Here is a 26,400-nt window from a genome sequence, read left to right as displayed (position 1 = left end):
GGACGCCCCATCACCCCGCCCCAGGCGCTACGGCGCCCCATCACCCTCCGGCATACAGCTGTTACATCACATTCGTTAGATTACATTCGTAGAAGAACAGTCCTTCACAAGCGGTAGAATAACTACTTCAAACTACATCAACGCTTTACAAATAATAGGACGCCCCTAAATATAGACGTTAAAATGAGATTCATTAACGGCAGATATGCATAGATACTAAACAGACACAGAAAATGAGAGTAGACGGTGGGTTATAAACACCGGTAAATTATAAAAAAATAGGCTTGGTAAGTTAATGAGATAGCAAATACAAACGCAACACCTCCACAATACATCGCTCGATCGACATCTTTGCTTGCGACCTATTAAGCTGTATATTTACCAATATTTCCCGAATACTACTGAGACCACATTAAATGTGCCCCTTAAACACGGATTTTTCGGACTTGTTACGTCTGTAACCAGTGGATTTAATGCTAATGTTGGATGTAGGCTGCGATGGGCTGGCCCCCCATCCTGGGTTGTTCCCTGCCTCGTGCCCATTGCTTCCGGGATAGGCTCCAGACCCCCCGCGACCCAGTAGGACAAGCGGTTTGGAAAATGGATGGATGGATGGATGTAGGGGGGAGGCATGTTTATGAGGCCGTACCTTGATGGGGCATTCTGGCACTTGGCCTTGCCGATCGGGTAGCGGTAAATAGGCGTGATTATGACCATGCCCAGTCCGTATTCTGAAAGGATCCTTTTCGTCGAATGCCTTTAACAATCAGAACCGAAGGGTATCCTAATGTGCTAGTGGAAAGTCGAAAAGTCGACATTATAAGATTATGGTTGCAGTTCTGTCTTCTTCACTTGTAGATGAAGTGGAAGCCTTATGGGTCTGGGCACTGGGTTCAAGAAATGCCGCTTCTACTCCCACTGAAATAAATATAATATAAGATAAACTTTAATGCCCATCATACGTTTACCACATATTTTTTATTTATTTGTCACTGCAGCTCCTGCACACGATTAATGTCCAGCGAAACGCAGTGATCCTGGCTGCACTGCCCGCGGCTATAACTGCCCCCCCGGCTATAACTGCCCCCCGGCTATATTTGTCAGCAGCTGCCGCATTGCTTACTAACCAGGCATGAGCACTACGGCTAATTTTACCACCACCGGCCATCGCACGTACGATCTGGAATAACGTCAAAGTGGCGAAATCCTCAGAAACTGCTACCCAGCACAAAGGTATCATAATCACATTTCTTCAATGCAAATAAGGCAAAAAAAAAGTTTGGGTTTTTTTTTTGCGAACATAATATTTCGACAAGTTTTGACGGAGTTTAAGACAACGTGAGTGTGTTTTGCTTGGAGACGGCGTTTTTATTAGGCATGTTTTGAATTGTTTCAAATTAATTTCTAAGAGCTGACCGGCATAACTTGATAACATCGATTTTAGGAAAGCGATAGGCCCACGATTGAGTACTAGTAATAGTGTCCATACTGTTTATATAACATATTAAACTGCTGTAAAATTTAGACATTATGTGGAGTATTGGATAGAGGTGTCTGCATTTCTTTGATCATTATCGGTGATTTGTGTGAATGATTTTTTGTAAGCTTAGGTAAAGCTTTTTTGCTTACTAAATAGGTAACAGGTCTTACGACAAGACTGTATTCCTCCATTTTCCACCGTTTTGGTTCTCGGTGTGTATAATAAAGTATGTTTATTAAAACTAAGGACAACCATTTTTTGTTCTGAGTATCAGATCACAATAAAATCATGAAATGTTCTGATCTCTCAAGGTCCTTCAGGCAGAAAGAACTGGCCTGCCTCACTTAAAAAAGACAGATCTGTCAGTATGCAGGAGCAGGATCTGTACAATGCAGAAGAGGGCAGCGCTGACGACCAGCGGGGGGTTTGGGGTGGCAGGGCTGAGGGAGAGCCAGACGGAGAGCTTCGTATCCCGGGGAAAACGGAGAGACACGGCAGACAGAGCAGGACAAAGATCGCGGAAGAGAAACGCCTAAAAGAAAAAACACGAGTCACTCCGCCACCCTCCACGTTCCAGCGCTTCTCGGTGGACACCAACGAGTCTCTGCACTTCGAGCCTTATATCCCGTCAGACGAGGATGAGCCCCGATCACCCAGTTTCAGGGGAGCGACGGTGTACAGCGACGAGGTTTTCGAGGAAGAGGGTGAAACGGAGGAGGGGCCAGCGATGGAAGATGCGGGTGGGAGCAGGGTGGAACCGAAAGAGGGGCTTGGGGGACACAGTGAGAGAGACCCTCCCGGCGTCTTCTGCATGGACTGCAAGGTGCCCACCTGGGCTTCCCAGAAGCTGTTGGGACCTCACAAGGACCATCGGGTGATCCAGATATCCAGAGCAGCAGATGATGTCAAGGTAACATGACATACGTTCTTCATTGACAATGTAGGATGAACAAGGTTTTGAGGAACCATTAAGAAATGTGAGGACCTTGTATTAATGACACAATGATAATGAATATTGCCCAGTCGTGACACTTGAAGTCTATGAAAAGAAAGAGAGCAATAACATTTACATGCAATACCCAGAAGTTATTAAAAGAAAGTAGTAGGATCATCACGTGTCATAAAGAGCCCTGCATGAGGTCCCTTAGTGGTGCCCCCCGGGGCCTGATAATTACTGATGTAAATCCTCTCTTCCATCCCAGGAAGACCTTCGGAAAGGAATGCACAAGCTCGAGGAGCAGATTGGCCTGATGGAGAACTTTGCAAGCCACTTGGAGGAGATATTCATCACTGTAGAAGTAAAACTGGGATTCCTGTTAATCAGTGGGTTCATGGAGTGCCACACTGCACGAGACTCCATGCTGGGGGGTGTTTAGTGGGGGGGGGGGGCTCTCCAAAAAGAAAGATCCAAACAAGTCAAACGGGGGCGATTCAGAAACATAGGGACACGGTCCATTGCCCATTGTGATTAAGCTGTGGCTCAGGTGAGGTGGGACCTGGTCAAGCCGGGAGGATGAATATTTCATCACACCTCAGTAAGGCCACAGTTTCCATCCCTCCATCCTCCACCAGCTGATCTGTCAGGGTGGCTGCTCTGTATATAGTGTCTCTCTCCTCTTTGACAGTTACACTGTGTTTTGTTTGATTTCAACGATTTGAATCATATTTATTATATAGCACATTGAGAGGCACCTTATTGCCTGTACTAATGGTATTTCAAGGCTAGTCCCTCCGGTCGAGGTCTTAAGTCCCGCTGCCCTGTACGGTTTTGGACTGTCGCAGATGAAAGATTACCAGTGTGAAAGAATCGTGGCGATATCTCCGGCCGTGGCTCCAAAACCACGGTCCCACATGACACTGTGAGAGAGGTGCAAAGATGCACGTTGTCACGGTCTTACGACCGTAGATAGGCTGGGACATTTTATATGACTGGATCACAATGTGACTGCGGCCACAGTATGACCTACGTCTACTAACCAACCAATGCTGATGACGACTTACTTTTGTATATGGACTCGCCTCATAGCCAACTGTTCAGTTGGTGTTATCATCGTACAGTCTACATTGATGTCATACTTACTTTTATTGCATCCATGTCGCACAGTGCGACTTATACGATTGCGGAAATGGCACAGTCCATAGAAGGCATTATTTAGGGGACTCAGGTGGATGGAGGTGAACTGAACCCATTTCTGTGCAGGAGAACTTCGGCAGGCAGGAGCAGAACCTGGAGCAGCACTACAACGACGTGCTGCAGGTCCTGTCCCAGCGCAACGAGCAGGGGGTATCCCAGCTCCAGGACGACAAGAAGCTGAAGCTGGAGGCCTTGTACACACAGCTGCTCGAGTGTGGAAAAACCCTGGACGTGTCCAAGGAGCTGATAGAGGAGGCGCAGCAGATCTACAGAAACGAGGACAAGACGGCTTTCCTGCAGGTGCGCCACTGGCAGTTTCGGAACACATGATGTTGATATAGTCCTGTGTTATTGGAGAGACAGATCTGGGTATTAATTTGAAAACATAAAATGTCTCTTAACAGGCTGTCTCACCTGCATTATGCAGGTAATATGACCTATGCTATTCGGCATGAGTGTAGATGGCTTGTTGGCTGGAATAGCCCTTGCAAGCGAAGTCGGCCGTTGCATTGGAATGCATGAGAAGCACGCAAGGGAGCGAGTTACTGCAACTGCTAACCTGTGTGCATGAGCCTGCATCTGAGATGGGAGTCTGACCCTCTCTGTCTTTTCGAAGCGTTTTTACAAAGTTCCATCCGATTATCTTGTTCCTGAAATAAGTCGTAGGTTGCTGACTGAGGTGTGTCGTGACATTAATGTGATGCTCCCAGGCACGAGTCCGCCATTCACGGCTTGGTATTAATGCACACATGAATTTGTATTGAAGCAGAATCGAAGAATTGTCCCAAGATGAGTCAGAAATCAAGCTGTCAGCCTCCATGGACTTTGAAAATACGCCAGTGGATTTCTCAGATGTTAAGCAAATGATGGATTCCATCAATATTCTCCCAGGTTCAGTGACTCCAGCTTTCCTTACAACCTTGAATGCTCAATTAATTGACTGTTCTCAGAGCATCTACAATTACGTGAAACAAAAGGATTTGAGTTACATAGCTTATGATGTGCTATGTGTTTCAACCCTGTCTGGAGACACAGTCCCTTTAAACCGTTGAATTTGTTTCCTAATCCAGTCCTCAGGGACCCACAGACAGTCCATCAGGTGCTGGGAGGGAGCTAAAATGTGGACTGGCTGGCAGGGAGCTAAAATGTGGACTGGCTGGCAGGGAGCAAAAATGTGGACTGTCTGGCCGGGAGCTGGCAGGGAGCAAAAATGTGGACTGTCTGGCCAGGAGCTGGGAGGGAGCAAAAAAGACTCATTTCGTGGTGATGGGTCACAAATGTGGACCGTCCATTGGTTCCCGAGGACAGGATTGGGAAATGCTGCTCTAGGGATATAACTGAGCTATTGATATGACCCCCTGTTCTGTTTCAGCCCCCTCAGCCCCCGTCATCAACCCCCAGGTGCCCAACTCGGCCTCTAGCACGTCAGCGCGTGTGTGCTGGAGCCTGTTCTCCGATGACACTGTGGATTTCTACGAACTGCATTACCATCCTGTGCTGGATGATGCAACCCTCACCGGCCTGCAGGCCCCAGACAGTAAGGGGGGGGGGGGGTAGGACAGTGTAACACACCCAGGATCTAAAATGGCCAACAGCCTTGTGTGCTCAAGGGAGCTGTGCTTGAGGTCTGTGCTCTCCATCTTTGGGATGTGTTAAGGCGAGTGTTAAGGCTATTTCACACCAAACGCGGCACGAGGAAACGACACAAATTCAAGGGATCGGAAACTTTCGCACCAAACCATGATGCAAAATTTTCGCGGGTGATTGAGAAAAGTTCGCGTAGCGCAAGGAATTGGCGACACATGCTAGCATCAGTGACAATGGGCTTTTTCTGGTTTCGCTTTTGCAAACAAGTGAAAAGACAAAGGTGAAGATACTGATTCATTCAGTTCTAAAAAAAAAGCTTAAACTTTATGACAACTCTTTCAGCTGCTATTGGATATTGATTGTATACCGATTTATAAAGGTTTATAAATCAAGCAAAAATAAAAATTGTGGGCCCTGGCTTAATACTGTCCCCGAAGCATATTATAAACCTTCACAAATTAAAGAAAAACAGGAAGTTCAGTGGTCCCCGCAATGTGGCGAATGGCTGCTCTCATCTTGTCACCCCCAGCGCTGGAGATCAGGGTAAAGGAGACGTACTGTACCGTGACGGACCTGCTGCCCAACGCACAGTACGAGTTCTGGGTGACGGCGACGAACACCACGGGCGTGAGCCCCGCCAGCGAGAAGGCCGTGTACATGACGGGTAAGGGGCGCTCCTCCACAGGTGACCCCTCCTTTTAGGTGACCCTGCCCCACCTCTGAGAGCGTCCCCCCCCCCGCCCCGCAGTACCCTCGCCTCCCGTCATCAAGCCACGAGAGTGCGCCAGCTGCCCCGAAGCGGCGCTGATCCGCTGGGAGTCCGGCAACGCCAACCCTGTGGACTCCTACACCATGGAGCTGAGCGAGATCGGGGCGGAGGAGGGAGGCGGCAACGGCGTGACCGAGTGAGGCAGCCTCGGCCGGGGGGTGACAGACGGGACACACAGGCTCAGATGGGTGGATCCGATAGGCCGTAAAGGATGTGAAGCCATTACTCACACATTATTTGCTCCAGCACTGACCGCCAGCCCTCCTGGCACATACAGTGACCCCCCCTTAATGTTCCCCAAGGTCCATAGTGGCTGTCCCCACCTGTGAGTGCCTTGTACAACTGCAGCCCGGCCGCCACTATTCCATCTGCGTCAGGGCCGTGAATATCGGGGGTCCCAGTGAGCGCAGTGAGCCCGTCATCATCCAAACAACAGGTGGGATCCCCCCCAAAATACGCTGTCAGGGACCTACATGGTATCACCCAAAGTAGGCATTCAGACGACCTAGCAGCTCTGAAGCTTTAAACTCTGTGTCTATACCTGCTGGGTTAAGCTTCTGGATCCCTGCTACTCTGCCCTGCATAAGCGCCTGGAAGATGGATGCATGTGTGTACAGACACACACACAAATCTAACTGCGCTGGCTTTCACCCTTGGGACGGCAGGTACGTCCTTCCACCTGTTGGAAGACACCGCCCATCCCTGCCTGTCCATCTCCAGCGATGGCCTCACCATGTTCTACACCGACGAAGACTTACCCCTCAGCGGCATGGTTTTTAGCGACAACACCTTTGCCCGGTACGTCCTCCGAGGCCAAGCAGAAAACTCGAGAAAGTGTTACGTCTTTCTCACTAGAACAGCATGGGGGAGTTAATGATTTAAATGTAAGAAACACATTAGACATCAAATTGCATAATGTAATCAAGTAATCATGAAAAATGGCAAAGTAGTAAAAATTCACTACAATCTTGTTTAACAAAGTCTTGCTGTTTAAAGGGAACCTAGGTCCTGTCTGCATATTTCAGCTGTTTATAATTAAAGTTCACGTTTGAGAATATATAAAAAAAGCATAGTGAGTGGCTCATGGAGCAGGTGTACACCTGCTGGCAGACTGCTCTCTGAAGCAGGGCACCAGATGTAGTCACAGATGGACCTTCCCTCCCCCTCCCGCTTTCAGATGCGTGGCGGTGCTGGGAGAGCTCATCCCCGTCCGGGGGAAGCACTACTGGGAGGTGGCAGTGGAGGACAGGACAGAGTTCAGGATTGGCGTGGCGTATGAAGACACCCAGAGGAACGGCTTCTTGGGGGGGAACAGCACCTCCTGGTGCATGCGGCATGTTATCACACCTTCCAGGTGAGAGTGCTGTACACGCCAGAGACGCTAGCACCAAAGACAAGCCAGGTAAGAGTAATAAAAAAATACTCATTAATAACCTTTAAGCCAATCCCCGGGCATTATGGGAACAGTATTGAGCAAATGAAAGATGGTATTAGGTTATCTGCTTGAGCGATGTAGTGATAGGGCTGTTCCCATGGCAACCCAATGGTCTGCACACCAGCAATCCACAGACTTTTGCATCAGCCAGTCCGTCAAGAATGTACACACAACCCAAAGTAGAGGGTCTCCACAACTTGCTGCCTTTAAAACAGTCTTTATGTGATCCTTAGGCACAAGTATGAGTTCCTGCACAATGGCTGGACCCCCGACATTCGGATTACGGTTCATCCCAAGCGGGTCGGCGTCCTGCTGGACTACGATGCGGGGAAACTGTCCTTCTTCAATGCACACCTGGCCCAGCACCTTTACACCTTCCAGTGCCGCTTCTCGCACCACGTTCACCCTTGCTTTGCTTTGGACAACCCAGGCGCTCTCAGGCTTCACAACGGCATCGCTGCTCCTGCTTACACAGTGTTTAACTGATCTCAGCCTCTGTGTGTTTGCCTCAATGTGACATAGGCATCTGGAAATAAATGGTTTTTCTCAAGGCGGAAGGTTCAGCAATCCAAACCAAGGACATACTAAAAGTTTTTAGCTTGAATTTCAAACCTCACAGGTACTTTGGTCATTAGATGACCAAAATAGTCCACATCTGTGTTTATTATGGCGTTAACAGAGCTGAATTAGATCCCACTGTGTTCCCAAATAACCTTAATTTTAATATTGTCTTGGCTTGATCTAGGTTATCCCTTGTTAAACAATAAAATAATAACAGGCCGAATCGCTGTTTTGACATCAATAAAGTCTGAAACCAGCGTTTTCCCGACAAAGTAATTTATTAAAAGGTTGCAGCTACGCCGGTTATTAAAGAAATAAAGGGTTGAGCTGTACGTAGGGTACGTGAATCTTTGTGTTTCTCAGACTACTGCACGTAAAAACTGGAGGAAAAAATAAATAAAAGCTGAATAGTATGACAGACTGTAAAAAATAAAGGGAACTGAAACCATTACTGGCGATGCTAACCCTGATCACTCGTGCTCACATTCCTGAGCTCCCAGGTTAATGGATCGAGCCTAAAAATGCAGAATAGCGCCCAGATGGTAATCTAAAGCAATAGCTAATTTGGATTTGCGTCATGTAAGATTTATTTTATCCACTGGCAAACGTGTGGATTATTCTCGTCAAAATAAACAGCAAAGAAAACTGACGCCACTGTAACTATTTAGATTGGATGACCCGTCAATACCTCTTACCACACTGTAACGCTGATCAGCTAATATAACCCGAGATAAACGGCAGCATATCGCCCCCTTAAGTTTGAGGCCGGTAGTGTTACCCACAGGTGACCCAGTCACCCGTTTATTTGTCTCCATCGTCGCGCATAAAGATACTTATGATAGAATGCCTCTTTGGAACCAGTCAAATCTCAGATACATTAGCAACAAATTTAATATTTGCATATCCCGCTTGAATATTTTATTTTTACCCTCACATTAAATTACGGAAGATTAATGGCGCTAATGATGCGTCTTTAGCAGAATGTAATAGATTGTGGCTGAACTTCACCTGCCTGTCATTTCAGTATTAGTAATGTTGAACGATAGCTGCAATTCCGTGCAGCTTATGCAGTTATTTAACATGTGCCTATGATTAAAGAAAAATCGCGAAAACAGAACAGATCTCCCATCCAGTCTATGAAAGCCGTTCGCATAAGGCGTATGCTGGCGAAAGATCCGAGCCTGCATGTCTGCAAAACCCCCAATCGCTGTGTGGGTAACAGTAGGTAGTTAACCCTGCATGGTGAGTCTGATAATGTTATGCTCCATTACTGTAATGCGCCTCCACGTGGGAAAACCAAGAAGAGCATCGATTTATTTTAACCTTTGAAATAGCAGTGCGAATAAATAGCGGATATAACATTTTAAATCCAGGGTTTCATATGCAAATCACTTGCCGTTTATCTTCCGCCTTCCGTTTTGATGGCATCCAATGTCAAAAATCTGAGCCGACTGTTTAATACAATATATTAAATAAATAGGCTAATCGTACGTTTGAAGGGTGAGAACCTCCTGTATGATTCTGTGTGTATGAAAAGAAACGGCACGTAGTCAAATTTAGTTGTCCAGGGTGAGGTGCGAATTTAAAATTAAAATTTAATAAACTCAATGAGACGAATAAACTTTGGACCCCACCGCATCTAATTATCCGTCTGACAAGCACAAAACTGATAAGTTAATTCAAGCACTTAAAGCTGAAATCATTAAGACCGGGTGCCAAACTCTAGTCCTGGGGGCCGGAGCCCTGTGTAGCTTATAGTTCTTTCCCTGTTGAACCACTAATGATTCAGCTTGATAGCTGTGTGACAATTAGCACAAGGAGTTGAATCAGGTGTGTTAAATGAGGGTAAAACAAAAACGACTGCAGTTCGACACCCCTGCATTAAGAAGTGATACAGCAATGACACGTCATAAATTAACAATACTAGTCTACTTAGGGAAAGTGGACAGGGCACTCCGTGAGGAATGGGCGTGAATATGTTTTAATTGTTCCCGTAATGGATGCCCTTTGCTAAATTTGCATAAGGCTTAATTAGAATTTCATTCAACCGCTGTTCCATACAATCAATTAAAATAACTCCTAAGGCTCCCGGGTTGCCAACTCTCACGCAAGAACTCTTACGGTAAATCTATATTATTCCATTATAAACCTAAAAAAGCGCTGGGGTAGTTGGCAAGCCGTATAGACTTTTTAAAAAGGTAATAAAATTGTTACGTACATGTAAATGCGTGTGCATATGTGTGCAGACTTTTCTTGAATTGAAAATCTCATGCCAGGCGGCTGACCGAAGTTGGCGACCCTGAGGCTCCAGCATTCAGCTCTGCTCTCAGCCCATAGCAGGGCTCGCCGTTTTCAGCGTCTTGTGTGCTGTGGGGTGCGTCTAGGTCTTGGTGTCACCGAATAATCGTAAAACTATTTAGCACCGCTCCTCGTTAGTCGGGAGTGGGAGGGGCAATGTCGAGTGGGAGGGGAAATAATGGGAGGGGCAAAATCGAGTGGGAGGGGTTTATCACGAGGGGCCCGATACCCTATCGCCCATCCCTCACTCCCGCTATAAACCCCTCCCACTCGACACTCGGCTCCCGGCTGCAGCTATTTAAACTTGAATCACCGCGATTATCCCCATTAAATCCGCGGACTGAACGCTGCCTTAAATTAGGCAGAAACAGGAGCAGCAGCTACAGGGACCCCACCAAATATACCAAGTGACTTAACAATAACCACCTACTTAAAAATCATCTGGGGGAAAAACCTCAGACAGCTTCGAGAATTATGAATCACGGTAAGATTTATTGGTTGAAGCTTCTAAAGAGAAAGTATTGATCCGATTTGCTGATGATTGGGGGGGGGGGGCGGTTCACACCAGCATTTAGTCTGGTTAAAATGGACTCGGGTGTTTTTCTTTTAAATATGGGCCTTTTATACACTGAGCTGATGTATATAAATGCTAGAAGACCAACGGGTGTCTGAAAGGGGCGCTCTCCACAAAAGCATTCCAACATGAATCAGAGGTAGATGATCCATCTGTCTGGATGAACTGAGAATAAAACTCTGACAACAGTCTTAAGTTCTGCACGGTTTATGGTCTCTTCCGTTACTCCAGTGTCAAATCCAAACAGTCTATAAAAATATCTTTGTCATAATACTACTTCTGGCTAAACTACCAAGTCCAGACATTCTTTGTATTTACACAGTGGGATACAGTGTATAAATATAGTATAAAATAAGGCAGTCTTCGCTGTAGATTATATCATCAAGTACAAAAAAATTAATTCAAGTCCTGAACACTTTCATTCACGATTCGGTCACTGAAAGCCACACGCTTCTGCAGCATCTCTCAGGCGTCACACGTCCTGATGGCCCGCAGGGAGCCCCACACTCACGTGGTCATGTGACCAGGCCCAGCATGGGGCGTCCCAACTGTACATTTTCGTCGTCGTTTACAGTGCATCATAAAAGGTATCCTGTTACATTACAAAAATAAACATATAGGTATCAATGAAATGTATGTTGACGGATGCGAACCTCAAGGCTTTGGCTTTGCACTTATTTTTTCATTAAGTTTATTATGAGTCACTTCTCTAACCTCGCAGGAAATATCAAACGCCTACAAGAGAATAAATATACCGAATATGGTGGCCGAAAGTCAATGGGCAGGATGCGAAACATCCATCTGTAGGCCTTACGATGCCGGCCCAAACTGAGAAGCCGACTGTACAGACTCCCAGCTGAATGCTTTACACTGAAACAGTTTGTGTGCAGGGGGGGATAAACAAAAAAACCAGGAGGATTAAACAGAAACAGGCAAAGGGAGGGGCACACTGCAGTACTACAGCATGGCTTCTGTGTGACAGAGATCATCCAGTCTCTCACGCTCCCGTTCTCACCCCACAAAGGCACCCGGGGAGGGAGGCGGCAAACCCCCCCGCCAGCCCACTCCATGCCCCGCTTATCCTCAACGTCGGCCCATTCAAGTTGTGGGGCTTTAGTCATCCGTGGCCCCCTCTCTTGGGCGATTCCATATCGTGGGGGTGGGCCTGCTGTCCCGATCACACTCCGCAACAGTTTGCAGCTAGAGGACAAAGGAACTGCTCCTCGTCCACAGACTCCTTTGCGGGGGCCACAGGACAGCTACTCTGGGGGGGTTGGGGGGGGGGGGCCAGGCTGCGCAGGCACCACAGAACATCTACTCCGGTGGGGGGGCCAGGCTGCGCAGGTTGCGCTCGTCTAGGCTTTTCCAATACTTAAAGTTGTTGTCTAGGTGCTGCATGAGGTTGGGAAGGTCAGCAAAGGCTGTGAAGGGAACAGGCATATGTTGAATCAGAAGGGGCTCCAAACATGGCAGGAGAACTTCAACTACGGAGAGAGTAGCCTGCAGTCTCATTTGAAGAAAATGATCACAGGTGTAGTCACATGCAGTGCTAGCGAATTCATGGGCTCCTTCCCTACCCAGTTTATAAACCTCAAGAATTCAAGATGGCTGCACCCTTCATCATCCAATTAACTTGGGTGTGATGTCATTCCCAGCTCCAAAGTACTACCTCCAAGGTTGTTGGAACACAACATAAGATAAAACAGGTAGAGAGGGACATACCATCCCAGGCATCAAACATATCCGTGATGAAGTAGTCAATAAAGGAGATCTGGGATTTGGGAATGCTGCAGGTGTTCCTGTCGAACACCGGCATCACCACAGGCAGCCCCCGACTCCTCTCTTCATCCGTCTACACACACGGAGGGAGACTGTGGTGTTACTACTGTCGCGTGCACAGACACCAAACCATGACTCAGTAAGCGCGGCGGCAAAAAGCCTGTCACCTGAGCGAAATACTCCTCGGAAATGCGGCCCGCCCACTCCACACACAGCCGCAGCGCTCTGCACGGGTTGGAGATGTCTGCACATTTGATGAGCATGCGCTTCACGAGGATCCGGTTTTCGGGGGATGTCAGGATCGTTCTCACGGACTCTTCCCCGTTTCCCTGTCAGGCATTGAAAAGGTGGCAGAGGATGGGGAGAAAGTAAAAAGAACCGGCAAGGAAGAGTCTGATGAAACAGGACTTGCATTTGATGGAATCATGACTCTCACTCAAAGTGACCTTGAAGGGGAAGCACCACGTCTGTACAGCGAAACACACTTACGCTCCACAGGGTCTTTCAATCCAGTCTGAGGAGCACTTAGCATGAATCTGGGGCGAATCACATACCACAGGTAATCAGAAGGATAAGCCTTTTGTAGTATCGAGAGAAATGTTCCGTTCTTAAGCTACACAAACCTCTTAAAGCCTTGGTAACAAAAAGTTTCTTAATAAAATTGCTTAGATTCAATGACAATGTACATCGATTGAAATTGAAGCATGTTTGGAACTTACCAGACGTTACATTATGAAGTTATGAACACTTATCAATCACAGGCACTGGATGTTATATAAGACATTTGAATCTAGTCACCCAGATTGGTTGCGTCCAAGTTAAAGCAGCATGAATTCTAGTTAAATCGATCGACTCTTTTCGGCAAGTCAATTCACTGCAGCTCAAAGCCTCAGCGGGATGGTAACATCAATAAAGCCTTTATTTTGCGCCTCTGATTGCTAATTCAAATCATCCAGCCCAGCAGATTAGGAAATGTGGATGCTGCCCCAAGTAGATTTACCAGCCTAACTATGGAAAACGACTCCGAACACCACAGCTAACCTGTTTCTCGAGCTTTTATTATAAATAGGATGCTTGAGCTAAGTAAAGATGTGAAGCTCCATTGACACATTAATGCTTTAATCCACAATTATTAAAAACCCACATTATCTGCTCAAGGCAGGGGAAAAAAATTTTAATTTCGCAGTCAATATGTATAATGATTCTGTGAAAACCAGCATGATAATATGAAATGAAAGAAGGTTCTTTAGTCGTTTTTTCTATTCTATCCCTGAGGTTCCAAGGTGCAGCATGATTAAACAATCAGATGTATTACTACACGTTTACAAAAAAACTGTGACCATTATACTGTCAAAAATGAGCCCCCCAGGACCACGAACCGCTGGTGTAGAACACTGTAGTCCAGAGATTCCCAAATGTTTCCCCAGGAACCCCTAATTATGGGCTGGAGGTTAATTTAATGAGTCATATCACCTGATGGTGGGACCATGCAGCAGATTAGGGTGTATTAGGAAAACTCCAAGGACCAAGGCACACTGTACGAAGACCACAACCTCCACTGCAATGACCCACTGGCTCAGCACTCAACAGCCTAGTACACACATGCAGGGACGCATCGACGGCTTAGGGCTGTGCTCATGACTGGAAGGGCGCTGGTTCAAACCCCGCCCACCGCAGAATAGTCACATGTCCATTTGGACCCTTTACCCCCCCCTGAAATGCTCGAGAGGTACTCAGACAGCTAGCTTCACGCTCAACTGTGTGTGGGGGCACACACACATACATGTTAGGCACTTCAGGGCAACTTTATCTCACTACATCCCACACTCAATTATTCACCTTATACCACCAAGGACCCCCCCCCCCCACGGCCAAATGTACCTGGCCAGGCCCCCAGAATTTAGTGTGGATTTCAGTAACCATGACGGTTACACACCATCGAGTAACAGAGGACGCCATCACACACAGCGGAAGCGTTCGCCGAATCCTCACCTCGCTCTCCTCCAGCGCGGCCAGCGGCTTGTTGATGCTGTTCACAAACTTGTTGACGTGCTCGAAGTGCTTGGTCATCTCAGTGGCCAGGACCATGTCGATGACGGCCTGCCGCAGCGTGCGGTACTCAGTCCTGTGGAAAGCGAAACCGCACGACTGCCAAACTGACAACACCCATGTGTCACCGAGCACGGGCGCACGAGGCAGGATGGGATGCGGGACCATCACAGGGCACAGATACATGCACGTCCATGCACACACCCCGCGTGCACAGACACGCACATATGCACGCACACGCGGACACATACGTGCACACGCACACTCGCACGCACATATGCACACGCACAAACACACATACATACACACCAGACAATTTAATGAAGCAAATTATTCTACCTGCATGTCTTTGGACTACATGAGGAACCACCAGCACCTACTGAACCCACACAGCATAGGGAGACATGCAAACTGCACACACAGCGTAGGGAGACGTGCAAACTGCACACACAGCGTAGGGAGACGTGCAAACTGCACACACAGCGTAGGGAGACGTGCAAACTGCACACACAGTGTAGGGGGCAGAACTGAACATGGCAGCAATGCTATGCACTGAACCACTTTAATTTCAACATTATATATAATCTACATCAGTCAGGAAGCTGTCTGCCCCCCCTTCCACAGTTCATACAATTTCATCACCATTAACCTAGTAGCTAGGGAGCTGGGAGCTGGGCAACTGACCTCTCCATGTTCCTGAAGATGTTGCACTTTCTGTCGCGGGTGGTGATCTGGAAGGCCAGGGCGGCGTGATGGCTCTCCAGCACGGCCGTGTCGTTGTACAGGACAGCCAGCTCGCTGCCCGCGTTGCACAGGAAGGAGTTGGTACGGCCCGGGTGATCTACGTCATGTACCGCGGCTGCGATCAGAGCCGCCACCTCGTCGATGGGGTCCAGGCTGGCCTGCAGGAAACCCAGTGCGAGGAGACCAAACAGGTTGAAATGGCTACGGATGATTGCTATTTGGGTTATGTCCAGAAGGTCGTAGGTTATAAAAGTTCATTGAGTGAGCTAGTGGTGAAATTTAATAAATACATAGAATGGCTGAGGTGCCCCTGGGGAGAGATGTTCATCTAGCCATCCAACAAGACAACACTCATTTTTTGGAGAACAGAAGTTCTTGTTAATTTTTTGTGTTACCGTTCATTTGCAAATGTTCTAATGTTGTAACATTAAATTATGTTTTTTGTTTTTTTTTTTACCATTTTATATTTCCCACGCAGATAAAGAGGCTTAAATAACTTCTCTAATGGACGAAACCTTTTGCACAGTGCTGTATCCCTTAAGGTCTCATTCTGCTCCAGAGCTCTGCATGAACGGTCGACTCAGCACTCAATCCGCTAGTGCTAGTGGGGGGGGGGGGGGGGGTTCCAGTGCGAGGAGGCCTGTGGGTCGTGGCTCACCTTCACACGCTCCCGGGACAGGAAGTACGCAGTGGCGTGCAGGACGTCAGCGGCATGGCTGGAGTTGTGGTACGGGTTCCCGCTGTGGTAGTTGGTCTCGATGGCCTGCAGCCAGGCCCTCAGAGTCGCCTCCGAGCAGCGGAGGAACTCGCAAACCCCGAAGCGTGAGAACACCTTCAGCCCCAAGTACACCAGCGGCCTGGAAGAGAACGGAGGGGGAGCGACCGGCCCCGCCCACAAGACACCCACAGCCAATCAGGGAGATGCCGTCAGAAAGAACCATGAGCTGGCAGACAGGAGAGGTCCCTCACGCGCTGCCCCCCCTCCCCCCCCCCCACTCCTCACCGCTTCATGGTGACCGTCTCTAGGTTGAAGATATCAAAGTCCCAAGACTCCTCGTTCTCCATGGCTTGGGCCACACGCTGAGGGATGTCGGTGAGTGACAGTGGGGTGATCAGGTGACTGGGACCATGCTGGGACTCTGGATGCACGTGCATGCAGGCCGACACACACACACACACACACACACACACACACACACACACACACACACACACACACACACACACACACACACACACACACACACCACACACACACAGAACTTGTACGTCACACAAGCCTGAGATTTGATGATGAAATAATATGTCAAGCAATTAAAACCACATCGGACATGGACTTGGAAACACGTTTGATACTTTGACACCTCTTGCCTGCCAGCTGCAAGTGACACTCATGCATCCCGGGCCTTACGTTTGGTGACGAGGATGTGTTCATTTCCTGACAATCTCCGCAATCCGTCCTGTGGGGGGGGGACAAACCAAAACATCTGACACCGAGCAGCAGCTGAATCAATCCCGGTCAGATGTGCTCCCGGCCAAACATGGAACAGAACCGCCGAACCCAGAGCCAAGAGCTCGGCTCCCTTTGAAGTTGCAACGTGTCACATATCGGTGGGAGGTGTGAAGAAAGCTTATAAAACATCTCACAGGATTATAAACAGCTCCGCGCTTCTGTCTGGAGCTGCATGTTTCAAAGTCAAAGTAAACTTTATTGTCATCTCTGCTATATACTGTACAGGTACATAGAGAGACGAGATGATGTGGCTCCAGGTTTTTTCCAGTGCAGACGAGAGAAAGACATGTAACAAATAGGCACGTGGTAAACAAAGTAAATAAATATAAGGTATACAAAAAAATATATACTATATTGGAGATAGAGGTAGAGGAGGTTACAATAGTTATATATGGAAAATGTGCAAATAAGTGGCAGAAGTGCAAAAATGCTTGTAGCAGAGTTTGTGTGTAAAGTGCAGATGTGCAGGAGTCAATTTGTTAGCAGTCCGGGTGTGTGTGGGGGGGGAAGTATGTTCAGGAGTCTGATGGCTTGTGGGAAAAAGATATCCCGCAGCCTGGAAGATCGAGTCCTGATGCTGCGATAGCGTCTGCCAGATGGGAGGAGTGAGAAGAGTCTGTGTGAAGGATGAGAGGAGTCAAGCACGATGCAGGAGGCCCTCCTGATGCAGCGCTTGTTGAAGATGTCTTGCAGCGATGGAAGAGACGCACCGATGATGTTCCCAGCTGCTTTGACGATCCTTTGAAGCCGTCGGTTATCAGAAACCGTGTTGTTTCCAAACCAGACGGAGATGCAGCTGGTCAGGACGCTCTCTATGGCGCCCCTGTAGAACACGGTGAGGGTGGGAGGTGGGAGGTTGGCTCGCTTAAGCCGTCTCAGGAAGTGGAGACGTTGCTGGGCCTTTTTGGTGATGGAGGTGGTGTTGGTGGTCCAGGTGAGGTCGTCTGAGATGTGAACTCCCAGGAACTTGGTGTTTTTTTACCATCTCAACCGTGGAACCGTAGATGCCGAGTGGTGTGTGGCTGGGGCGAGGTCTCCTGAAGTCGACAACCATTTCCTTGGTTTTGTCCACATTCAGCGACAGGTTGTTCTCAATGGAGAATTACGCATAGACGATAGTCCAAATAAATCATACAGTAATATGTGATGTCCCTTCGTCCATTCCGTTTTCTCACGTCACACGGGGGCATGTCAGTGTGTGTGTGTGTGTGTGTGTGTGTGTGTGTGTGTCTGTACATATACAAGTGTTCCTACAGACTCTTAGCTCTGGAGGCACTCATTCCCTTCTAGCTGTGAAAAGCCAAGCTCACAGACACTAACCCAGTGGAGAACGCAGTGTAAAGCACAAGGTCATCCTCGTGGGTGGAGGATGCAAATATTGCGCTGGGGGGGTTTTGACTGAGTCTGGCAGGAGTTTTGGACAGAAGAGTCCGGTCCAGAAATGGAACTGACCCTATCAAACCCCCACCAGCTGCCCAGCCAAGGAGCAGAGCGTCTGCTATGAGCTGTACAAGCATCAGCAGCTGGTCCTCATTCAGAGGAAGATGCCAGTCTGCAGGGCGGCCGGCTACCGGAGGACAATCCGGCGCTTCCTGTGCTCCCACTTAGATTCAGGTGGGGCAGCACTCTGACATACAGGTCAGAGGGACAGGGCGAAGCACAGACCAGCGCACGGGTAGGGGGTAAATGGAAGAGCACAGATTCAGGACATAGGATACACAGACAAGCAGACACAGAGACTGGGCACAGGACACAGGATAAATAGATGGGCACAGGGACACATGTATTGACAGACAGACCACACAACCAATCATCTGCACTTAAAACTGGTCTCTCTTGTCCGTCAGAAACCATTAACTAATGCTTGTGATCAAACTTTTGAAAAATACTAAGGCCTGTCAGGTTTAGCTTTCCTCACCATCATCAGCCCCCCGACAAGATCACTGGTGTGGGGGTCCTCCTCCTTATTGCCCAGCTGGGGGGAGTAGAGCTCCGTAGTACGCAGGATCTCCAGCACGTGGTCCAGGGCCTCGGCCACCGGTATGGGGCTGCTCTCCTGGGCCGCATTGATGATGTTGATCACCTGGGCGTATTGACATGCAGAGGGGCTGGTATCTCTGGGTCACGTCCAGGCTGCGACCCTCATGGCCCAAGGCCGGGACCTGCGGAGTCCCCCGGAAACCCACCTTGGTAATGGGGGCCTCGATGGTCATGGAGTGAATCCGGGTCATAGAGGAGTGCCGTTTCTGCGAGCTGCCTGCAGCAAAGAAAACTGCCATCAGCAGTGAAATGAGGAAGGAGCTTCTGCTGAAGCGTTGGACATGACAGTGACAAGCTTAGGGGGAGATGGACAGGTGGGGCAACCAGCTTACCCTCACTTCCCCGGGAGGTGGTGGACCTGACATCGAGCGAGCCTTTCCTCCAATCTTTGTGCTTGCTGCACTGGATGTCTGTAATGTGTGTGAAATGTCACGTTTTCATGACATTAGGGTACTGGTTAGTGTGCTCACCGCAGTGCTCATTAGTGTGCAATTAAGTGTGCCCTTTAGTGAGCTCGTTGGGGCGCCGCATTCATACCAAAGGCCTGGGAAGCCACCTGTGTCCTACCTGTTTGGGATTCGGCTGGGACGCGGCCCCCACACGTATCCATCTGAAGCGGAAAGGAACAGAGCTCGTCACACATTCCACGCTCCGGTACATCCAAGGAAAAGCTCCCTGAGTGCCCTGTGAAGAGACATCCAGCCAGGTGCCCCCCAGCAGAAAACACCACCTTCGGCTGTCAGGCTGTGCTCTTTCGTGTGCTGGAGGCTCGGTGCGAGACTGAGGCACGCACTGCCCCAGGCGTCTTGCCCAAAATACGCCCCACATTACGACACAGGGGGGTAACACCGTCACACCTGCCCCACCACATCCCCTGCTCTGTGTACAGCTCACATGTTCTCCCCATGTTGTGTAGGTTTCCTCCTGCAGTCCAATGATGTGTGAACTGCCAGCTCGAGATGTGTGTTAGCATGTGTGATCTGAAGAGGACCAAACATAGATGGATGGATGGATGGACAGACAGACCTCACATGTACACTACCAGCCACAAGTATATGCACACACAAAGATTTTCTACATTTGCATGTTATTTAACATCCATCCATCCATTTTCCAAACCGCTTATCCTACTGGGTCGCGGGGGGTCCGGAGCCTATCCTGGAAGCAATGGGCACGAGGCTGGGAACAACCCAGGATGGGGGGCCAGCCCATCGCAGGGCACACTCACACACCATGCACTCACACATGCACACCTACGGGCAATTTAGCAACTCCATTTAGCCTCAGCATGTTTTGGACTATGGGGGGAAACCGGAGTACCTGGAGGAAACCCCACGACGACATGGGGAGAACATGGCAAACTCCGCACACATGTAACCCAGGCGGAGACTCGAACCCGGGTCTCAGAGGTGTGAGGCAACAGTGCTAACCACTGCACCACTATGCCGCCCTCATGTTACTTAACATTTACTAAAAATATACTCACTATTCTTTGCTAGCAAATTTCAAAATGTTCACCATCTGAGTACTTTTCTTAGCAAGAATCATAGCTTTGATTCCGACAAAGTAGCCTCCTCTAGCAACTATAACAGCAGGGAAATTGAGGCATTACATGCAGCTTTGTCTCACTGCATGAAACAGTTAACTAGTGCATTTAAAGGTAAAGGACAGCATTGAATTTGACTATAACATCACCACACAACCTGTTAATAGGGTGTCGGACATGCACTGTCATGAATACACTCTTGTTATAAAGGAAACTTGTTTTGTTTGACTTACAAAACTAAATCTGCAGTTTATGAATTAAACAAAATAGTGGAAAAAACCTGTGGTGTGTAACACTGTCCAGTGTCCATCGTACTAACTGCCACTGCAGATAGTTCAGGAGAAAAAAAAGAGATATTTACATCAGCCGATTTGGGTTGCTGCTGCTACCCTAGGACCATTTATCAGAGGCTCGCCGGGTGGAAGGCTCCCATTACAGGCTACCGAGATGGACGTTTACAGCATGCATCACTCCTCTCATTCAGTTATTACATGCAAGCCTGTCCTCTTACCTTATTGTCATTTAATGGCCGGTTAATGGAAACAAAGTGCTTGATTTTCCTGTAACATTAAACAGAAGAGACTCAGACAGAGGGTGAGGATGACAGCAGAAGCATCACGCCACAGAAGACCCCGCCATGCCGGAGCACTCACCCGCCCTGCCCGGTCACCGGCGTGATCCGCACGTCCTGCTGCACGCTGTCCCCGTTCTTCTTCTTGGTGTAATAAACACCCTGCCACTCCTGCAAGGACGGAGGGCAGACGGGCCGGTGAGGACGGGCCGGGCCGGCACAAGGACGGTCGCGCCCAGCCATCCCCTCCCCGCGGACAACGCTGCTTCTATATTTAAGAGGGTCCCCGTCAGCCGATTTGTCATGTCTGAAGGTCCCCCCTCCCCACCAAGTTCAAATGTGCTCTCACACTGTTCCTCTGTCTGCCCGTCACCTTTGTTTGCTGTGAAGAGGGGCCATTTGGGCAGGCAGGCACTTTTAAAGGATGTCCATTCCCAGGTCCCCACGGTGACCCGTTTCCATCCCACTGCTTCCCCTAGTGGCCAACACAGGGAGCCCAGAGGCCCTCCAGACAGGGACAGACAGCCAGACTGGGCTGAACCCCAAACGATCTCAAGGGCTCTCGCGAAAGACAAACAGGAGAGCAGCCAGGCAGCCCTTCAAAGTCAGACCGGTCACGCGATAAAAGCTCTGCCGCCGTATTTCGCCACATAGCTGCCGCAATCGGCATGTAAAGCTCCCATACGACTCATCGGCTCCCCCTATGGGGGAGGCTGTCAAACCTCCACGCTCACCTTTCCTTTCTGGATGTAGGAGTTTATGGTCTCCAGGAGGTCGGGCTTGCTCTCACTTTCAGGCGCCTCCATCACCTCCTTCCCCAACAGCTCCCCCTGCTGGTACCCCATCATGGCCTCGTAGGCGGGGTTTACGTACTGTGTGGCGGCAGATTACTAGTTCAACGCCATGACAACCACTCAGAAGCCCTTCGCACACCAAGGCGGGAGTCACACCCCAAATAACATCACGAAAACATATACACACTACATGTACAAAAGTATTGTGACACAGCTCCTAATCATTGAATTTAGGTGTTTCATTCAGGCCCATTGCCAATAGTGTATAAAATGCCTAGCCATGCAGTCAGGTTTACAAAGATCTGTGAAAGAATGGGTCGTTCTGAAGAGCAAAGTGAATTAAACCATGCGAAATACCAAGCGTCAGATGGAGTGGTGTAAAGCACGCCGCCACTGGGCTCTGGAGCAGTGGAAACGTGTTCTGTGGAGTGAGGAATCACGCTTCTCTGGCAGTCTGATGGACGAGTGTGGTTTGGCAGATGCCAGGAGAACGTTACCTGCCTGACTGCAGTGTGCAAACTGTAATGTCTGGTGGAAGAGGAATAATGGTGTCGTTTTTCAGGGGTTGGGCTAGGCCCCTTAGTTCCAGTGATGGGAACTCTTATTGCTTCAGGATACCAAGACATTTTGGACAATTCTATGCTTCCAACTTTGTGGGAACGGTTTGCGGAAGGTCCTTTCTGTTCCAGCACGACTGTGTCCCAGTGCACAATGCAAGGTTCATAAAGACATGATTGGTTGAGTTTAGTGTGGAAGAACTTGATTGGCCCACACAGAGCCCAGACCTCAGCCCCATCAAACACATCTGGGATGAACTAGAATGGAGACTGTGAGCCAGGCCTTCATGTCCAATATCAGTGCCTGACCTCACAAATGCTCTTCTGGCTGAATGTGTAAGAATTCCCACAGACACAGTCTACAATCTTGTAGAAAACCTCCCAAGAAGAGTGGCAGCTGTTATAAATGCAAAGGGAGGACCAACCCTGTACTGATGCCTATGGATTTATAATGGGATGTCATAAAAGTTCCTGTAGGTGTAATGGCCAGGTGTCCCGATACTTTTGTCCATATAATGTATGTATCATGCATATATATCTATCCATTCATCCATGCATCCAGCCACCTACAGTAAGCCCTTCACCTGAATCACTTTGTCTTCATTGGTGATCTCAATGGCCTCTTCACTCTGCTCCATCGCGGTGAAGATGGCACTGCATGCTCTAGGGACCACAAGATGGGAAATATCTTAAAATGAGAACAACTGCATACTGGCAGGTAACCAGTAAATACTCCCCTTCCCCAGAGCTGTGTGGACGCTCCGGGGTTCAGCCTGCTGAGAGGCTGGCCTTTTCCCACGCCTTCCCACCCTTCGTGGGCACGGGTGAGCGCGTTCCCCACGGTATCGGCGGAAAAGGGCACCGAGCCCAGCGACCGCCATCCTGAGCCAATGTACATAATTACAACACAAAGGAACCACAAATGGTGTCTGGAATTCCTTCCCAGACAGACAAACCACCACACTGGGGAACAGCGACCATGGAAACTAAAAACAGGCCGCGTGTCCAAGAGGAGCTGAGAGAAACGACAGATGAAAGTCCAGAGTGATTAACCAAGGTCCCCATGCTCTGGGGCACTCTCACTCAGCAGCCTGCCGCGCTCTGGCGCCCCCTGCCTTACCTGAGCCGGAACTGCGCCTGAACCTCGCCGTGCTCTAGCTGGATCAGCTCGTTGTAGCAGCTCATGACGCTGGGGTTCTCCACGTAGCTCTGCAGGGGGCGACATCAGGACTTGCCATTCGGACGCAGAATATTCGCCCCCATTCCCCATTAGCTGCCTACTTCGGGGTTTCGCTATACGTGTTTCAGCCATGACGGCCAACACGGGCAGGCCAGTGAAGCAGGGAGCGGGCCAGCGGAGCTGGGAGGGGGCCAGCGGAGCCGGGAGGGGGCCAGCGGAGCCGGGAGCGGGCCAGCGGAGCCGGGAGGGGGCCAGCGGAGCAGGGAGGGGGCCAGCGGAGCAGGGAGGGGGCCAGCGGAGCAGGGAGGGGGCCAGCGAAGCCGGGAGGGGGCCAGCGGAGCCGGGAGGGGGCCAGCGGAGCAGGGAGGGGGCCAGCGGAGCAGGGAGGGGGCCAGCGGAGCCGGGAGGGGGCCAGCGGAGCCGGGAGGGGGCCAGCGGAGCCGGGAGGGGGCCAGCGGAGCCGGGAGCGGGCCAGCGGAGCCGGGAGGGGGCCAGCGGAGCAGGGAGGGGGCCAGCGGAGCAGGGAGGGGGCCAGCGGAGCAGGGAGGGGGCCAGCGAAGCCGGGAGGGGGCCAGCGGAGCAGGGAGGGGGCCAGCGGAGCAGGGAGGGGGCCAGCGGAGCCGGGAGGGGGCCAGCGGAGCAGGAGCTCCTCTCTGCGTTTCAACAGCCACATCTTGCTTTCAGCTGTCCTTATGTCATGTGACCACAAGGCAGGCTTGAGTGAGAACTGCCCCCCCCCCCCCCCACAGACCACCCCCTGCCCCCTCCCTGGGGCAAGTTACCCTGTTGAATCCAGCAGCAATCAGTGGCATCACAGAGGCTTGCTCTCGGTCTGGCCTTTAAAGAAGAAAAAGAAAGAATCACTAATCGATAATCCAGCTCACCAGCACCCTCATCTGGGGGCTTCCCAGCATCTCAGAAAATCCCTGGATGAGTCGGTGTGTTACGGGATGGTAACATTCAGGTTTAAGGAATTAAATTACAAGAGTCTTCTGGTCCCCAGCCCTAATTTCCCACATACACACTTCATAAGGTAAACATGTGACCTCTGAACACAGTACAAGCTGCACTCCACTCGCACGCGCACCGTATGGACCCACACAGCCACTCCGCAGGGCTGTCCCCCCTACCTCTTCACCACGGCAACCATGACTGTGCTCTCCGAGGACTTCACAGCGCGAATCGACCTACGGGTGAAACGAAGGGAGCTATTTAGCGCCACACGGTGGTGGAAGCTAGGCTGACGGATCACTCAGCTCGCAGATAACAGCCAGGCCAGAGCACTGAGGTACATCTTTATGGGGGGCTTAACAACAGCACAGAAGTACTGGGTAAATACGCATTAAAATTAAAAAGTTCTGGAAAAACAAGAACATAGCAGAGCAGGCAGGCCCAAACCGGGTTCCAGAGACCCTCAGCCCGCAGGATGCCGCGACAGTCAGCGGATTAAAGGTGGGGCGTGATGCGTGATACTCCTGGACGCAGGAACCCACCGGCACACGGCGTCAGCGTCAAGGTGTCGGCCATGCCTGCGGTCCACGATCACGATGTCGGGCTGCGTCTCCAGGAAGAGCTGCAGTGCGACCTCGGGCGTCCTGGCCACGCTGCACCTGAAGCCTGCCCTCTCGCAGGCCCGCAGGAAACCGCCGCATTGCCCGTTGTCCTTGGCGAACACCACATGACCTGGGACGGGAGTGGCCGGTCAGTCCGTGTGCTTTCGAAAGGCTTTGGGGGGGGGGGGGGGGGGGGGGGGGAGGCGTCTGGCCCTCCCTGCTCTCCTCAGTGCCCGGCTGCTCAAACGCACCAATAATTAAGGAGAAATTGGCTCAGGGACCATAGCGCCACCCCCTGGTATCAGCAGCAGAGCGCAGTCACATGGTCCCAAACACACCAATCAATGAAGGGAACAGGCTCGGGGACTACGACCTGCCCCCCAGCATCAGCAGCAGTGTATAGTCACATGGTTCCAGCAGCACAACTCTACCCTATGATCTGTCCGGGCCAAAACAAAACTGCAGCAGTGAGCAAACTGCCATGAGCCATAAGACACCTGGCCTAAGAGACCTCAAACGGGTCGTGAATGTCGGCCTCCGTGCGCAAGACGGCGGCCCGGAGCCCAGAAGGTGAAGCTCACTCCTGTCTCACCACCTTCACCTTTACGGGCTCCAGACCTCACGTCTCTCACCACCGAGATCTTGAGCAAGGTGCCAGGCGGCATCATACCCTGGGTGTTCTTGCATGACACACCGATGAAGGCCTGCCCACCCCCCCCCCCAACCCCCGCGTGTCAAACCATACGTGTCAAACGTGCATGGTGACAATGAGTTTGTCATGGGTCTAGATCAGAGGCCAGATACACAGGCTGCATTCTCTCATTCTCTGTGCAGAGAGAGGCTGGGCACCCATCCCCTCAGGGCATCCCCCACTCATCAGTCACCAGCCCCCCCCCCCCCACACCCCCATGTGATACGTACAAGACGCAACTCTCCTAGTGGCGTGATCGAAGCATTTTCTGTTTAGCGGCATTGCCATGGAAACACTACATCTCACACAATGCACGCATTTATGGAGTTATTTTAAAGGGCCAACTGTGTGCTGCTATCTTACAGCGAAGAGAGCTTATTGTGATTTTCAATGATCCATTATACGGCAAACATCTGCGCTACAGGAATCAAGAGGAGTCATGACGACAGGGAATCCCCCCCCCCCCCAAAAAAAAAAGCTAAACATAGAACTTTTTCTGGAAATTAGCACTGAGCCATCTGCCTGAAGTCAGAGATTAAGATGTT

General features: G+C 50.1%; 2 protein-coding genes across 3 annotated transcripts in view; one reads left to right on the top strand and one right to left on the bottom strand.

Moving 5' to 3' along the window:
* Window positions 1-1,095: 1,095 nt before the first annotated feature.
* On the top strand, window positions 1,096-8,227 carry LOC125706631 (fibronectin type III and SPRY domain-containing protein 2). 2 transcript variants are annotated; one of them, XM_048973385.1, is made up of 13 exons: window positions 1,096-1,233; window positions 1,792-2,390; window positions 2,683-2,778; window positions 3,681-3,914; window positions 4,019-4,041; window positions 4,384-4,505; window positions 4,987-5,151; window positions 5,731-5,865; window positions 5,950-6,106; window positions 6,273-6,406; window positions 6,636-6,768; window positions 7,148-7,324; window positions 7,639-8,227. In XM_048973385.1, the coding sequence occupies exons 2-13, from the start codon at window positions 1,848-1,850 to the stop codon at window positions 7,889-7,891; spliced, it is 2,172 nt and encodes a 723-aa protein (XP_048829342.1). In that variant the 5' UTR covers window positions 1,096-1,233; window positions 1,792-1,847; the 3' UTR covers window positions 7,892-8,227. The 2 variants fall into 2 exon arrangements, with proteins under 2 accessions (XP_048829342.1, XP_048829341.1); XM_048973384.1 differs by having other exon boundaries at window positions 4,381-4,505.
* A 2,802-nt stretch (window positions 8,228-11,029) lies between these two features.
* LOC125706388 (high affinity cAMP-specific and IBMX-insensitive 3',5'-cyclic phosphodiesterase 8A-like) overlaps window positions 11,030-26,400 on the bottom strand; it is a 28,119-nt gene continuing 12,748 nt past the window's right edge. Inside the window, exons 4-23 of the mRNA XM_048973063.1 lie at window positions 25,105-25,294; window positions 24,742-24,798; window positions 24,394-24,448; window positions 23,552-23,640; window positions 23,016-23,094; window positions 21,815-21,952; window positions 21,163-21,251; window positions 21,021-21,069; window positions 19,531-19,573; window positions 19,296-19,373; window positions 19,110-19,180; window positions 18,842-19,006; window positions 16,822-16,870; window positions 16,414-16,549; window positions 16,069-16,267; window positions 15,351-15,568; window positions 14,610-14,742; window positions 12,785-12,946; window positions 12,561-12,690; window positions 11,030-12,259 (exon numbers count right to left, since the gene is read on the bottom strand). Coding sequence (XP_048829020.1) covers window positions 12,153-12,259; window positions 12,561-12,690; window positions 12,785-12,946; window positions 14,610-14,742; window positions 15,351-15,568; window positions 16,069-16,267; window positions 16,414-16,549; window positions 16,822-16,870; window positions 18,842-19,006; window positions 19,110-19,180; window positions 19,296-19,373; window positions 19,531-19,573; window positions 21,021-21,069; window positions 21,163-21,251; window positions 21,815-21,952; window positions 23,016-23,094; window positions 23,552-23,640; window positions 24,394-24,448; window positions 24,742-24,798; window positions 25,105-25,294 — 2,237 coding nt within the window. The 3' untranslated portion in view covers window positions 11,030-12,152. The remainder of the gene's footprint in view (window positions 12,260-12,560; window positions 12,691-12,784; window positions 12,947-14,609; window positions 14,743-15,350; window positions 15,569-16,068; window positions 16,268-16,413; window positions 16,550-16,821; window positions 16,871-18,841; window positions 19,007-19,109; window positions 19,181-19,295; window positions 19,374-19,530; window positions 19,574-21,020; window positions 21,070-21,162; window positions 21,252-21,814; window positions 21,953-23,015; window positions 23,095-23,551; window positions 23,641-24,393; window positions 24,449-24,741; window positions 24,799-25,104; window positions 25,295-26,400) is intronic.

This window comes from Brienomyrus brachyistius, chromosome 13, assembly GCF_023856365.1.
Source record: "Brienomyrus brachyistius isolate T26 chromosome 13, BBRACH_0.4, whole genome shotgun sequence".
Taxonomy (NCBI): domain Eukaryota; kingdom Metazoa; phylum Chordata; class Actinopteri; order Osteoglossiformes; family Mormyridae; genus Brienomyrus; species Brienomyrus brachyistius.
The sequence above is the reverse complement of the archived record's forward strand: the minus strand, read 5'-3'. Positions and strand labels throughout refer to the sequence as shown.